Raw genomic sequence first — 14,550 nt, forward strand, 5'->3', positions numbered from 1 at the left:
CCTAACTTAAGTGAAGACACTGATATACTTGGGAGAAACTTATTATTTACAGTTTATAAAAATTATCAGGCAAGTTTATATAAATTTAGATTACAAAAGTATAATCATATAAGAAGGTTAATTGAATATCATCCAAGAATTAAGATAAATGACGTAGAGCTTAATTTCATAAATTAGAATATATGTGCTATCATGGTGACAGATTATGACTTAATGATTATGCTCATAAATAGATTACAAGGTCAGCATCACTGGTCTGGATCTGCAGTCACCATAAATGCAGAAAAGGATAAGCTACATTCTAATGGACTGTTTTCTATAAGGAATATGTTCCAATAAACCCTGACAAAGCAGGACATGCTAATATTTATCCAGAGGGCAGAAAGTCACATTTGTTGTTGCACAGCGAAAATTCGATTGGTTTCTGTTGACTTATAAAAGTCTATGTGAAAGACAATGTAATTATTGTTACTGGGACAGGATTTTAAAGAGGACTGAAAAGGATTTTAAAGAGACTTCAAGTAAAGAGTTATTTCCATAATACAGATAAGTTAACTAAGGCAGTTGTATTAACACTGAAAATTTACATTGAACAGTTGTTTTCTACTTACACATGGTAGTAGTTAGATTATAAAGGATGACCAAAATTCAAATTATGTACTTTTTTTAGCTAATGCCAAGCTTTTAGTCATTTTAGGAGGACAATGATTTAACTCTCTGTATATGTTATGGAAAGACAGCCAATTATTATATGCGTAATCCAACTATTCACAAGTTTAGAAACGTACCAATAAAGATGTTAATGTCAATATTCTAACTTCTGTGGTAAAGCGTTCTTCAATGAATGGAAATAATTCTTCCATTAGAGATATATCCCTAAGTTGGGGAGGGAAGGAGATCCTTGACTTTCATACAAAATTGGCTTTGTTGACAAACTTTCCCTGAAACCCTTTCTTTTAAGGATGAACAAGGCCAGTGAGCATTGGGTAATCAGATCCAATATATAATATATCCCTTAAAGATATGTCTTCTCTGTGTTAGGTCTCAAATGATTATTTAAAAGTCTTTAAAAATATTTTAGGCTTTTAATAGATGCCCTTAATTCTGGAAACTGCACTGCTTATCCAATTGCTGTATTATCTGTTACCAATGCCATTCTGGAATGAATTATTAGTCTTATTTATTCATCAGCTGGTTTGAGAAATAGTTACACAAAGAAGATCTGAACTAATAACTAAAGATAGCATGAGGAAAAACCTTTGATGGAAGTACTTTTTTTTTTTAATGTTTATTTATTTTTGAGAGACAGAGAGAGACAGAATGTGAGTGGGGCAGGGGCAGAGAGAGCGAGAAAGACACAGAATCTGAAGAGGCTCCAGGCTCTGGGCTGTCAGCACAGAGCCCGACACGGGGCTCAAACTCACAAGCCGTGAGATCATGACTTGAGCCGAAGTCAGATGCTCAACCGACTGAGCCACCCAGGCACCGCTATATTTGGTAATCTTTTTAGCACTCTTTAGATTTCTCTTCCATGGAAAACAAATGGGTATCATATTTTGCCCTAAAACACATAGTAATCTTTTTCTTTTTCTTTTTTGTCATAAAATACCAAGTGTAAGAATGATGGGATCATAGTAATCTCAAGGCTTAAAATCTTATAAAGCCTTCCCATTACGCTTAGAATAAAATTAAAAGTTTTTGCTGGAGCCTAAGGTTCTAGAGGATCTCTCCTTTCACCTCTGCCCAAATTAATGTCTTATCACTTCCACTGAATTCTGCACCAGTCATAAAACTGGCTTTCTGGTTATTCTCTGGATGTGTTTAACTTACAATCATATTAGGGCCTTTATGCTCGCCCCTTCTCAACATCCACATCCCAGCTCAATGTCTCCTTCTTAGATCACTTATTTACAATACTTCCACACCCTCCTCCCCAGGTACCCTCTATCTCATAAGCCTGCTTCATTTTCTGTATAGCACTTACCCTTCTCTGAAAATACAGACTTTATTTTTGTCTACTTATTTATTTTTCTCTTTTCCTCAAAGATATAAACTTCAAGAAAGCTGGGGCTGTCTGTCTTATTTACTGTGGGTTCCCAGCAAGCACATAAAAAAGTGCTGACACACAGAAGACGGTCAATAATTATCTGTTGAATGATGCATGGGTAAAAAACACCCCAGCAGAGAAAATAAGCATGAATATTCTGTTCATGTTTATTCATGGTTCCGTTTTGGGTTCTTTACAATATTTCTGTTCCGATTACTTATCATTTCACAACAAACTACCCCAAAAGTTACCACCTTAAAAGAACAATTATTTTATTACACTCACACTACTGTCAGGGAATTTAGGCAAGTTTTGACTAGGTGATTTTTCTGCTCTAATAGTGTTGGTTGGGGTCATTTAGAATTTCACCGGCAGCTGGTATGGTGGGTCCGAGACGGCTTCACTTACAAGCCTGGTACCAAGTGGAGAATGCTGTAATCCCGGGTTCAGCTGGCCCCTTCTCTTGCTTTACATGGGAGCTCAAGGGTCCAGTAGAGCAAGGTAGGAGCTGCTAGTCCTCTTAAAGCTTATGTCTGGGGGCGCCTGGGTGGCGCAGTCGGTTAAGCGTCCGACTTCAGCCAGGTCACGATCTCGCAGTCCGGGAGTTCGAGCCCCGCGTCAGGCTCTGGGCTGATGGCTCAGAGCCTGGAGCCTGTTTCCGATTCTGTGTCTCCCTCTCTCTCTGCCCCTCCCCCGTTCATGCTCTGTCTCTCTCTGTCCCAAAAATAAATAAACGTTGAAAAAAAAATTAAAAAAAAAAAAAAAAAGCTTATGTCTGGAACTGTCAAATCAGACACAGGTTAGCTCAGGTGAGGGGAGCAGTATCAAAGCATATGCAGTCATTTTTAATCTGGTACATTTCTGAGATAGAATATTTCCAAGTAAATGTTCCTAAAGAAAACAATCCAACAAATTCAGTATCTTTCTGGAAGTTACAGGCTTCTGACTTAAGTCTCAGCTAAATTCAGGGAAGTCTTCAAATGCTAAAAAAGAAATACAAAAATTAGAAGTTATATAAAAGATACGTAAAACTTTGAATATATATCTTATTTACTTATTTGCAACACAATGGACATTGTGAATTGGTTTACATCCTCTGAGACTATAAGCAAAATTTGTGATCTCCCTGCTGTGTACATTTTTATGGAGAGTAGGTTCATAGTTTTCATTGATTTTTCAGTTTCTAATGACACCCCTCCACCCCTATCAAGTATTTCCCTAAGCAAAATTATGGAGTGCAAGGGGCGCCCGCATGGCTCAGTCGGCTAAGTGTCCAACTTAGGCTCACGTCACGATCTCATGGTTCGTGAGTTTGAGCCCAGCATTGTGCCCTCTGCAGTCAGTGAGGAGCCTGCTTTGGATGCTCTGTCCTCTCTCTCTGCCCCTCCCCCACTTGTTCTCTCTCTCTCTCTCTCTTTCAAAAATAAACATTAAAAAAATTATGGAGTGCATAAGTTCATTTTTATACCTATCTCCCTTGATAATACCTAGCCTTGTGTAACAATAATGGTAATAGCTGACAAAAATATTATTATCTTAAGCCAAGAGTAATGTTCTAGAATAACCCTATGAAGTACTACTATCATCCTTATTTTATGCATGAAGAAACTGAGGCATAGTATCTTGCCCATAGCATGTGGTGGGGCTGGGAGCCCTACCATACTGGCTGCAGATGGTCTGACGCAACAGGGCTCTCTCTGTTCAGGAGTAATAGTTTACTCCTTTGTAAATTGGGGAGAATAATAGTAGCTAGTGTCACGGCGGCTATTAGATGAGCTGAACTAGGATAGTCCATAGCTGCATGCCTGGCACATATTACATTGGCATTTGATAAATACAGGCTCTCCACCTTTAACCTCTGTTGTATTCCAGAAGGCTTTGCTATCTTTCGTTGTAGAGATATTGGTGTGATAAAATGCAAGACCTGAAGGGGAGGATGGGTGGGTAAAGATCTGAAAGTCTAGGGCCAAACCTGGAGATACTGCTCTCTCCACTAAACTCCTTAGAGTCCGGTGTTTTCTCTTAAAATTGTATGCAAATGTCGCATTCTACTCCACAATTCAGTTGCTTATCTATTAATATGAAACTTGATTACCCCAAAGCTTTTGGGATCATTGTTTTTCTGTGATGCACCTTGTTTATGCCTTGGTCTCACACACACAACTGCTCTGATGAACTTAGTGCAGGTTTGGGAATTTAGACGCCCTAGAGCCATCTGTGGACCCTTTAGCTTTTTCGGGCATTATATTTTTCACTTATAAAGTGGAGTGGGTGTTGATGATTAGATGATTTTACCAAAGTCTTTTCTGTTCTGGAATTACACAATATGAAACTGTCCTTTAGGGGGCCTGGGTGGATTAGTGGGTTAAGCGTCAGACTCTTGATTTCTGCTCAGGTCATTATCTCAGGGTTAGTGAGTTTGAGTCAGTGTTGGGCTCTGCACTGACAGGGTGGAGCCTGCTTGGGATTCTGTCTCATTCTGCCTCTCCCCTGTTCGTGCTTTCTCTATCAAAAATAAACATTTAAAATGGTCTTTTAGCCCGGCTTTCAAACTGTGGGTTTCCACTTAGCAGGCAGAAACTCCAATTCGGTGGGTCAAACATTAAAAAAAAAATCGGGATAACTACTCTCCGGTGAAATTCTTGTTTCAGAATAGATATTAAAATGTAATGTGCAAAACGACATCTGAAATGTTTATCTTCATCGCTGGTGGTAATTGAAACACCTGAAAGCTGGTGCAAGGCAGTGCACCCTAGAGACGTGTAATTGGGAGAATCCCGGTTTGCCCGCCTTAGTACATCAACCTCGGAAGCTCCATTTGAGGGCTCCCACCAAAAGCCCAAGGCGCAAACCTGCGCGCGGACCCCGGTCCCGTACGTCCTCGCGATGGCAGCGGCCGGCCGGCCTGCGGGGCGTCACCTGGGCCGACGTCGCACCTCCCGCCTCCCGCCTGGGCCAAAGTGAAGCTGCGCGCCTTCTGACGTCATCACCGGGCGCCGCGGCCCCCACCACCTTCCACTTCGCGGGAGAAGTTGTTGGCGCGAATGGATCCCGAGTCCCGGTAACGGATTCCCCGGCCCACCGGCCTGCCCGCCCGCGCCGTAGTCCGTGGGCTGCGATGGTGAGTCCCTGGGGGAGGCTGTGCAGCTCGGGGGCTTGGGAGAGTTTGCAGGCTGGGTGTGGACCGGGCACTTTTGGAATGCAGGGTGGGGGAGGACGGCGGTGCGGGGCTCCGAAGGGGAGCGAAGGCACGGAAGGGGCCAAAAATCTGGCACTGGTCGCACAGCTTTCCTGGGACCGCGGGGTTTCTGCTCTCGGCAGCAGGCTGCGCTCATGCCTTTGGTGCTGCGCCGCAGTTTCACTTTTTTTTACTCTTGGGGGAAGGGAGGAAGGAAGAGAGTAAAGAAGGTGATTTGGGGGGCTTGGCGATAAAGTTGTTTTCCTGTTTGGCGTTGCCCGAAACCTCTCTTTGCGTCCCGCTTAAAGCATTGATTTCAAGCCCTCGTTCAAGGCGGAGAAAAATGTAACAAACTTTCCTTTTTTGTAAGTTGTGTTAGGCCTTGAACTTTCGTCATTAATAGCGCCACGAAACGCTCATCACAGAGCCGTTTGAGACCGAAGGCTTAGGGAGGATGCTTTATTTTGTTTAAATGAATTGGTGGAAGCCAAAGGGATAACACGGTTTACCGGGGGGGGGGGGGAACCCAAACCCTAACAACACTGGAGGTAAAGACAGATACAATATATCTGACAGCTGTCATCGCTTATCACCTGATGTTAAAAATAATCTTATAAAAACACACCTCTGTATAATTGTGCATAAAGCATATCAATTGAGCGTGAAATGATTATGCAGGTATTAAAACAGACGTTCATGCTGGTATGGAAATAGATACAGATATGTGTTTGAAATATTTAAAGGACAATTTATGATGATCTATTAAGCCAGAATCTACTTCATAATCCGACGTAATTTTTTCAACTATTTTTTACCTTATCACAACACCAGCATCCTGGAGGGAAAATTTTTATGCCACATTGGGAAACCTTGCAGCCCTTAGTGTTTTTTTCTCATAAAAAAGGGATAAAATAATAGCCACCTTGCACCAAATATCAGTGTGTGAGCTGTTTGTTTTATATACCTTTCTCACTTAAACCTCTCAGCAATCTAGTTTTACGGATGCTGAAGGAGGCTTTTAGAGTTTAAACAGTTTGTCATACAACTAATAAGTGGTTGAACTAGAGTAGGAACCTCGGTTTTTCTGACCACTACATTATACTGCCTCCCTAAAATGATTATAATTAATATTGGACTTAAGGCACTATAGTATTGTGGAAAGTTGATGACATTTGGAGTCTTGAAGGTTAAGAGTAAGGCGATAATTTAGTCTTGCTCTGCCATTTGGTAGTTTTGTGGTGGTGGATTTTATTTGGTTTAAGTAAATAGCTTAACTTTAACTTTTTTAAGCTTGTGTTTTTCTTAACTGTAAAAAGGGGCAAAATATAGCTGTCTTAAGTGATTAGCTTGAGGATTAAACAGGGTAATATGTGTAAAGCTTTTTTTGTGGCACCTAGCATGTGGAGGTATACTACTATGTGACTACCAATGATCTAATTTTATTAGGAAGGACTCTGGAACATTGCATAGTTTAAGGGTATCAAAGATGCCTCTGATGTTGTCAGTTACAGTGAACAATGGTTTATATAGTCAACTTTTGATCATTCAAGGACTTTAAGTTTTGGTTCTTTTCTATCTTAGTACTTTTGTTCGCACGCAGATGAAAAGAGGGGTCAGATGAGTCAGTTTTGCTCTTTGCTGAAGGGAAAGGTCTATAACATAGATAAGAATTTTGGATTGCATTGGTATTTAATTTAGTCTTTCTGTCTCTAGTACAACAGTTAGCAAAACCCCAGACTAAAATTCTGTTCAGTGTAGATTTATTGAACACCTAGGCACAAGTTATATTGTAATACAGTAGTTTTTAACTTTGGGTCACAGTTCCCTTTGATAATGTGGTGAGTGGTATGCAAATTTTCTGCCCACAGAAATACATATGGGCATGTATACAACATTTAAGAGAATTTGCATATCTTCTGAAGCCCTTCCACAGACGTTTACAACTCTTACCCTGGGGGCTACATTTTTTTTTTCTTAAATATTTCTAACTGAAGTTATCAATAAAGGGGTAAAATACTATATCTACAAAATCCAATACTCCGTAACATTAAAAAAGAGAAAACTTTATGCCCTGATATAAAACAGTTGTCAAGATAATTTAGTTAAAAAACAAGGGTGTAGGACAGTATGTAAAGTTTCACTTTATGCAGAGAAAGAGAGAAAAGAATATACACACTTTTATTTGAAGTGTGAAAGGATACACAAGGAACTGATAACATTTGCTACCTCCGAAGATGGGAAATATGTGTCTGAGAGGCAGGATCAGAAGCAGACTTTTTTACTCTTGAATTTTTAACCATGTGAACATAATGTCTATTAAAGGAATTGAAACAAAATTAAAGATAAAAAGAATAGAAAAGCAGTCATGTCAACAATTTGGTTGCTATTAGAATTTAATAACATGCTCAAAATGTGAATGAAACCTGAGATGCCATTTTTAAGAAATCAGCATATGTAATTTGTTGGCTGGTATAATTTATTGAACATATGCATAAGGTTGAATTAAACACACATGAGACCTAGAGTATAGCCTGTTTGAAGAGCTGTCATGTCTAAATACATCTGAGTTGCTTCATGCCCCATTTTAGGGGATACCTTTTGCATTGAGTTTTACTATATGAATGCTCCCCCTGGACTAGTGCTGTCACCCTATTATAGTGTAGTTTTTGCCATATGTAGTAGTAGTTGACCTTTAAGGCCCCTACCTACCTCTCTTAGCTCTCTGTCTTTTGAGTGTATTAGGCTGGTTCTGTCTCTGCTCTTGTTCTTGCTATTTCATCTCCTTGTTCACATCCTTCCTCACATGTCTGCCTTTTTCTTATTACTCAAGCCTGTCATCACTTCCTCAGAGCTTTTGATGTTGATCTAAGAAACCATTGCCTAATCCAAGGTCATGAAGATTTATGCCTGTCTTCTTCTAAAAGTTTTACCTCTCACCTTTAACCTTGATCCATTTTGAGTTAATTTTTAAATTTTATTTATTTTTTATTTTTTTAATTATTTTTAAATTTTTTTTCAACGTTTATTTATTTTTGGGACAGAGAGAGACAGAGCATGAATGGGGGAGGGGCAGAGAGAGAGGGAGACACAGAATCGGAAACAGGCTCCAGGCTCCGAGCCATCAGCCCAGAGCCTGACGCGGGGCTCGAACTCACGGACCAAGAGATCGTGACCTGGCTGAAGTCGGACGCTTAACTGACTGCGCCACCCAGGCGCCCCCTAAATTTTATTTTTTATTTTAGAGAGAGAGTGAGCAGGAGGGAGAGAGGGGTATAGAGGGAGAGAAAGAGAGAATCTTAAGCAGGTTCCATGCTCAGCACGGAGCTGGATGTGGGGCTCCATCCTATGACCCCGAGATTATGACCTGAGCTGAAATCAAGAGTCAGATACTCAACTAACTGAGCCACCCAGGCGTCCTGAGTTAATATTTTGTATAGGGTGTGAAGTAGGGGTTCATGTTTATTCTTTTGCATGTGGATAGTTGTTCCTGTACCATTTGCAGACATTTCTTTTCCCATTGAATTATCTTGGCTCTCTAGTTAAGAATCAAGTGACCATAAGTGTGAGGATTTTTTTTTTTAATTCTCTGTACTTTTCCTCTATCTATCTATCTTTCTATCTATCTATCTATCTATCTATCTATCTATCTATCTATCTATCTATCTATCTATCTAATCTACCTACCTACCTACCTATCTACCTATCTACCTATCTACCTATCTACCTATCTACCTATTTACCTATCTATCTTAGTGCTAGTAACACACTGTCTTTTTTACTATAGTTTTGTGGTAAGTCCCTGCCTGCCCTCCCCCCCGCCCCTGCCCTTTGTGGTAAGTTTTGAAATCAGGAAGTATGAGTTCTTCAACTTTGTTATTTTTCAAGATTGTTTTGTGTGTTCTGGGTCCCTTGACTTTCCACATGAATTTTAGAATCAGCAAAGAAGCCAGCTGGGATTTGATAGTGATGATGTTGAATCTGTGGATCATTTGGGGGAGTATTGCCCTCTTAACAATGGAATGTCTTCTGATCCATGAACATGGACTATCCTTTCATTTGTTTACGTCTTTAATTTCTTTAAACAATGTTTTATAGTTTTCAGAGTATAGGTTTTACACTTTTATTAGGTTTACTTCTAAGTATTTTGTTCTTTTTGATGATATTGTAAATGGAATTGTTTTCTTAATTTCAATTTTGGATTGTTCATTGCAAAAGTGTAGAAACTTTTGTATATTGATCTGTATTCTGCAACCTTGCTGAACTCATGTAGTAGTTTTAATAGTTTTTTTCGTGGATTCCTTAGGATTTTTTTCTATGTAAGATCATTTCATCTGTAAATAGAGATAGTTTTACTTCATCCTGTCCAATCTAGGTACCTTTTATCTCTCTGTCTCTCTCTTTTTATTGCCTAAATGCTTTTGTTGGAACCTTCACAAGTGTTGAATAGAAGTGATGGGAGTGGTTGCATCTTTTTCCTGATCTCAGGGAAAGCATTCTAACAACTTTTTGCTTTCAAAGTGTAAGACCTCAATATAGTTTTAAATACTTTATTCCACAGCTTGTCTATGCTGTGCTACCAGTTAAATCATTGTGTATATTAGTCAGATATATAATTTGTATATTAGTGTTTTTCAGGATAAAAGATTCTTATATTTGGACAGGTTTTGTGAAGTTTGTTGATAATCAGTTTCTTCTTGTGGATTTGGTGGTTGACTTAAAAATATTAATCAGAAATATTTATATTTCTTGGTTACTTTCAAAGTAGAGAAGTGAAGCCAAGATACATTGTGGCAACTACTCTACAGAGCACTGCCATACTTACTTTGCATAAAATCCTGTACCTTTCAAAGATAAGTGAACAGAGTGACATAATTTGTTTTCTTTTTGCATTTTTGATAGGCAAATATAACTTGTTTGTTGGTTGAGCTCATCAGCAGTGGAAAAAAGTAACTTGAAGGTTTTGATTATACTTCAAAGTAAATATATAGTGGCTTTTGTACTTTGACCTTCTAAAGCTAGAGGTCAGTGAAAGCTTACTTCTGTATGGGTTTAGGAGTATTTATTGCAAAAATTTTTTTCATCTCTAACTCTACTAGTGGATTTATATAATGAACCAAGTTGGAAACTTCTTGGTACAGGTAAAGGACTCTAAAAATGCAAGATTTTTTTTTTTTTTTTTTTTTTGAGTACCTGGCAAAGTTGGGTATTTTGTCTTGGCTTATGTATGTTAAAATTGCATTTGGGCTGCCTACTAGGTGATGCTTCTCTCTAATAGTGTTGTAGAATTGTTAGTTACACCTTAAGGTAGAAAATGCAAGAAGTCTTTTTTTGCTTACGTTTAAGAGCATCTTAAATTTCAAAACTTTTACTAGAGAATATCTTGTTGGCATTCTCAATTTTTTTAATTCTGGAGTTGAAGTTAAAAAAGTCATAGGGTTGTTATGAGGATTAAATGAGTAAATATTTTTAAAGTGCTTAAATTATTGCTTGGCACAGAGCAAGTCCTATTCAAGGGTTTATTAAAGAAGTAAATAAATGATGCCTTGACTCTGGGCATTGGCAAAAGAAAAAGAGGGAAGGGGACAATAATTGAGAGATAGGATGAATAGGTGGAGAGTCAGAGTGAGGAGGAAAAACAGTACCCAGGTTTCTGTTTTGGGTGAATGGTGGTGCTATGCATTGAGGTGGGGAATAAAGGGAGAGAAGCAAGTCCCACAGAAATACGAGCCTAGTTTTGGACATTATGGATTGGAGGTATCTTTGGGGCATTTGGACAGAGATGTATCGGCAGACTATTGGCTACGTGATATGGAACTTAGGGGAGGTGTGGGGTGGAGAGATTGAGGAGAGCTTTAGGAGGTATCAGTGTGTATATACTTGGTACTGAGGTTGAGATGGATGTGAGTTAGCTTGAGTGTATGTGGATCAGAAGTTTTTGATTTCGGATTCATGGAGAACCATTAGTAGGTTTTCAGGGAAAACCCCTGAATTTTAGATTACACGCAAAGTTTTGTATGTGTGTGGGGTGTTTTTTGCCATCAGTCAGTTCTCTGGTTCTCTTGATACTAACTGGGTGTCCTACAGTTCAGTTTACTTCCGACACTATTCAGATTTAGTGCAGACTGAATAAGTTAAGGGGCTCAGTCCCACAAAGTGGCTCCCACTTCAGAAGCCAGTTACAAGCCCTAGTCCACCTATACTTCTGACTGACTGGCTCTAAGTCAGGGCTTTTCAGGACCTCCTCCTCAGGTTTGATAATTTGCTATGGTGGCTCACAGAACTCAGGGAAACATTTTACTTATATTTACCGGTTTATTATGTGGCTACAACTCAGGAACAGCTAAAGGGAAGGAGAAGGTTTGTAGGGTAAGATATGGGGGGTTGGGGGGTCAGAGCTTCCGTGCTGTCTTTGGGTATGCCACCCTCCTAGCAACTTGATATGTTGACCAACCCAGAAGCTCTTCAAATATCGAACCTTGCTTATTCAAGAGTCTTTATAATCTAATCTTCAGTCCACCTCTTCTTCCTGTAGAACTAGGAGTGGGGCTGAGAGTTCCCATTCTTGGCCTTTCTAGTGACCAGTTTCCATCCTACGTTGCCTCATTAGTATAAACTTAGGTGTGATCCAAAGGACTGATTGGAAATAACAGAAGACACTTCTGTCACTTAGGATTCTAGGGTGTTTAGGAGCTCTGTGCCAGGAACCGGGGATAAATTTTTATTATACTGTGTTTTTGCATATTTCTGTGGAAAATATTCATAGCTTTTGTCAGATCCACAAAAGTGTAAAAAACAAAACAAAACCCTGGTGTGTTTAGTGAAAAGACCACACCTCTGTTTACTTGGCACATGTTTTGGATATTAATAGATAGGCAACCTGTTACTGACAGCGTCTTATACTAGCGTATAAGTTTTGCAGGGACAGGAGCCACAAGGATAGGGAACTGCTGTACAGTGCCTGGCACATGGTACATTTTTAATAAGTATTTGATGAAGTACAAATAAACTTTATTTCCAATAAAAGAGAAATTAACTAGAATAGAAAATTTACTGGTATGAAAACATCTTTTCTAGCCCTTTCTACTTTAATCTATCGAACATTTTTGTTAAAGTTTATTTAAGTAATCTTTACACGCAACATGGGGCTTGAGTCTACAACCCTGAGATCAAGAGTCACATGCTGGGGTGCCTGGGTGGCTTGATTGGTTAAGTGTCTGACTTCGGCTCAGGTCACGATCTCGTGAGTTCTAGCCCTGTGTTGGGCTCTGTGCTGACAGCACGGAGCCTGGAGCCTTTTTCAGATTCTGCGTTTCCCTCTCTCTCTGCCTCTCCCCTGCTTGTTCTCTCTCTCTCTCTCTCTTTCTCTCCGAAAAATAAACATAAAAAAAAAAAAGTTGCACGCTCTTCCGACTGAGCCAGCCAGGCGCCCCTCTAATCTATTGAACATTTAATGACAATAAGTAATATAGCCTAGAGAAGTACAGTATTTATTATGTGGTAGGTCTATTTTTTTAAATTATTTTTTATTTCCTTAAATATTTATTTATTTATTTATTTATTTATTTATTTATTTATTTATTTATTTATTTATTTAATGTGTAGTTAGTTATTTTTGACAGAGAGAGAGCAGGAGTGCGAGAGGGGCAGAGACAGAGAGGGAGAGAGAGAATTCCAAGCAGGCTCTATGCTGTCAGTGCAGAGCCCAACATGGGGCTTGATCCCACAAGCCTGTGAGATCATGACCTGAGCTAAATCAAGAGTTGGATGCTTAACTGACTGAGCTACCCAGGTGCCCCTATTTATTTTTTAAATGCTTTTATTTTTAGCTTTGAGAGAGAGAGCACGAGTGGGGGGGAGAGAAGCGGAGGGGGAGAGAAAGAATATCGAGCAGGCTCCATGATCAGCACAAAGCCCAACATGGAGCTTGATCCCATGATCCCAGGATTATGACCTAAGCTGAAATCAAGAGTTGGTTTCTCAACCTATTGAGCCATCCAGGTGCCCCACAATTATTTATTAAAAAAAAATATTTATTTATTTATTTATTTATTTATTTATTTATTTATTTATTTTGAGAGAGAGAGAGAGAGAGAGAGCGCGCGCGCAAGGGAGAGGCAGAGAGAGAATCCTGAGCAGCCTCTGCACTGTCAGTGCAGAGCCTAGTGTGGGGCTTGATCCCACAAACCGTAACATCATGACCTGAGCTGAAATCAAGAGTCACCCAGATGCCCCCCAATTATTTGTTTTTTAAATTGAAGTATAGTTGACACATGTTCATTTCAGGTGTAGAAAATAGTGAATTGACAACTCTATATGCTGTGCTCACCACACGCTTAGCTGTCATGTGTCACCATAAAATGCTATTGCAATACCATTGACTGTATTCTGTATGGTGTACTTTTTTGTCCCTGTGACTTATTCATTCCATAACTAGAAGCCTATATCTCCCACTTCCCTTTGTACATTTTGCCTCTCTCTTCAACCCCCTTCCCTTTGGCAACCACCAGTTCTCAGTATTTATGGTCTTTTTGTGCTTTTTGTTTTTTAGATTTCACATATAAGTGAAATCATGTGGTATTTGTCTTTCTGTCTGACTTAATTTCACTTAGCATAATACCCCCTAGGCCCATCCATGTTGTCATAAATGGCAAGATCTCATTATTTTTATGGCTGAATAATATATATATATATGTGTATTATATTATATATATAATATAATATTTATTATAATATTATATATATAATATAATACACATATGTGTGTGTGTGTGTGTGTGTGTGTAAACCCCATGTGGTCTTTGTTCATCTGTCGGTGGACATTTAGGTTGGTAGGTCTGTTTTCGATTTGAACTTAATTTCAGTCTTCATTGAAATAGTGTAAATTTGATTTTTTAGATCTGAAGTCAGCTGTAAAAAGTTGACTTCTGGATGAATAAAAACCATAATCAGACTATATTAACCGTGGTGAAAATGCCAAAATGTTGAAATAAATCATTAGATCAGGCATAAAGAGTTTTAAATGTTTGAGTTATTCCAATTATGCATGTTTGAAGGAGAACTTATTTTTTAAAAATCTAAATTAATTAATTTCCATTTTCTGTTTAATTTTGCTGGTGTTGGTTAGTACTTTTGGATCAGGTACACCTGAAAACTTTCTGTAGTACAGTATTTCGTTGAAAGAGTAGTCTCGGACTCATGTGATTACACTTATTATGGCTTCAGAATTTTACACATCTTCCTCAACACAACCAAGAATAGAATTGGGTTTTTTCACTTCTTGGGAGCAGCCTCTTAGGTAGACTGAGCAGATTCCAGGGCAAGTAGG

The 14,550-nt window shown here is 39.0% G+C and overlaps 1 protein-coding gene and 1 long non-coding RNA gene across 3 annotated transcripts in view; one reads left to right on the forward strand and one right to left on the reverse strand.

The window, feature by feature from the left end:
• Positions 1-2,823: 2,823 nt before the first annotated feature.
• On the reverse strand, positions 2,824-5,029 carry LOC122467023. The gene is made up of 2 exons (XR_006292822.1): positions 4,925-5,029; positions 2,824-3,030 (listed from the first exon to the last, which is right to left on the reverse strand). It is a non-coding gene; the product is annotated as an uncharacterized LOC122467023 (long non-coding RNA).
• Positions 5,030-5,044: 15 nt separating this feature from the next.
• Positions 5,045-14,550, forward strand: part of RFC1 (replication factor C subunit 1) — an 83,200-nt gene continuing 73,694 nt past the window's right edge. For both annotated transcript variants that reach the window (XR_006292817.1, XM_043553294.1), the window contains exon 1: positions 5,045-5,168. Coding sequence is in view for 1 of the 2 variants with exons in the window: in XM_043553294.1 (XP_043409229.1) it covers positions 5,166-5,168 (3 nt within the window). In the remaining variant the exon portion in view is untranslated. The remainder of the gene's footprint in view (positions 5,169-14,550) is intronic.

This window comes from Prionailurus bengalensis, chromosome B1, assembly GCF_016509475.1.
Source record: "Prionailurus bengalensis isolate Pbe53 chromosome B1, Fcat_Pben_1.1_paternal_pri, whole genome shotgun sequence".
Lineage (NCBI taxonomy): Eukaryota > Metazoa > Chordata > Mammalia > Carnivora > Felidae > Prionailurus > Prionailurus bengalensis.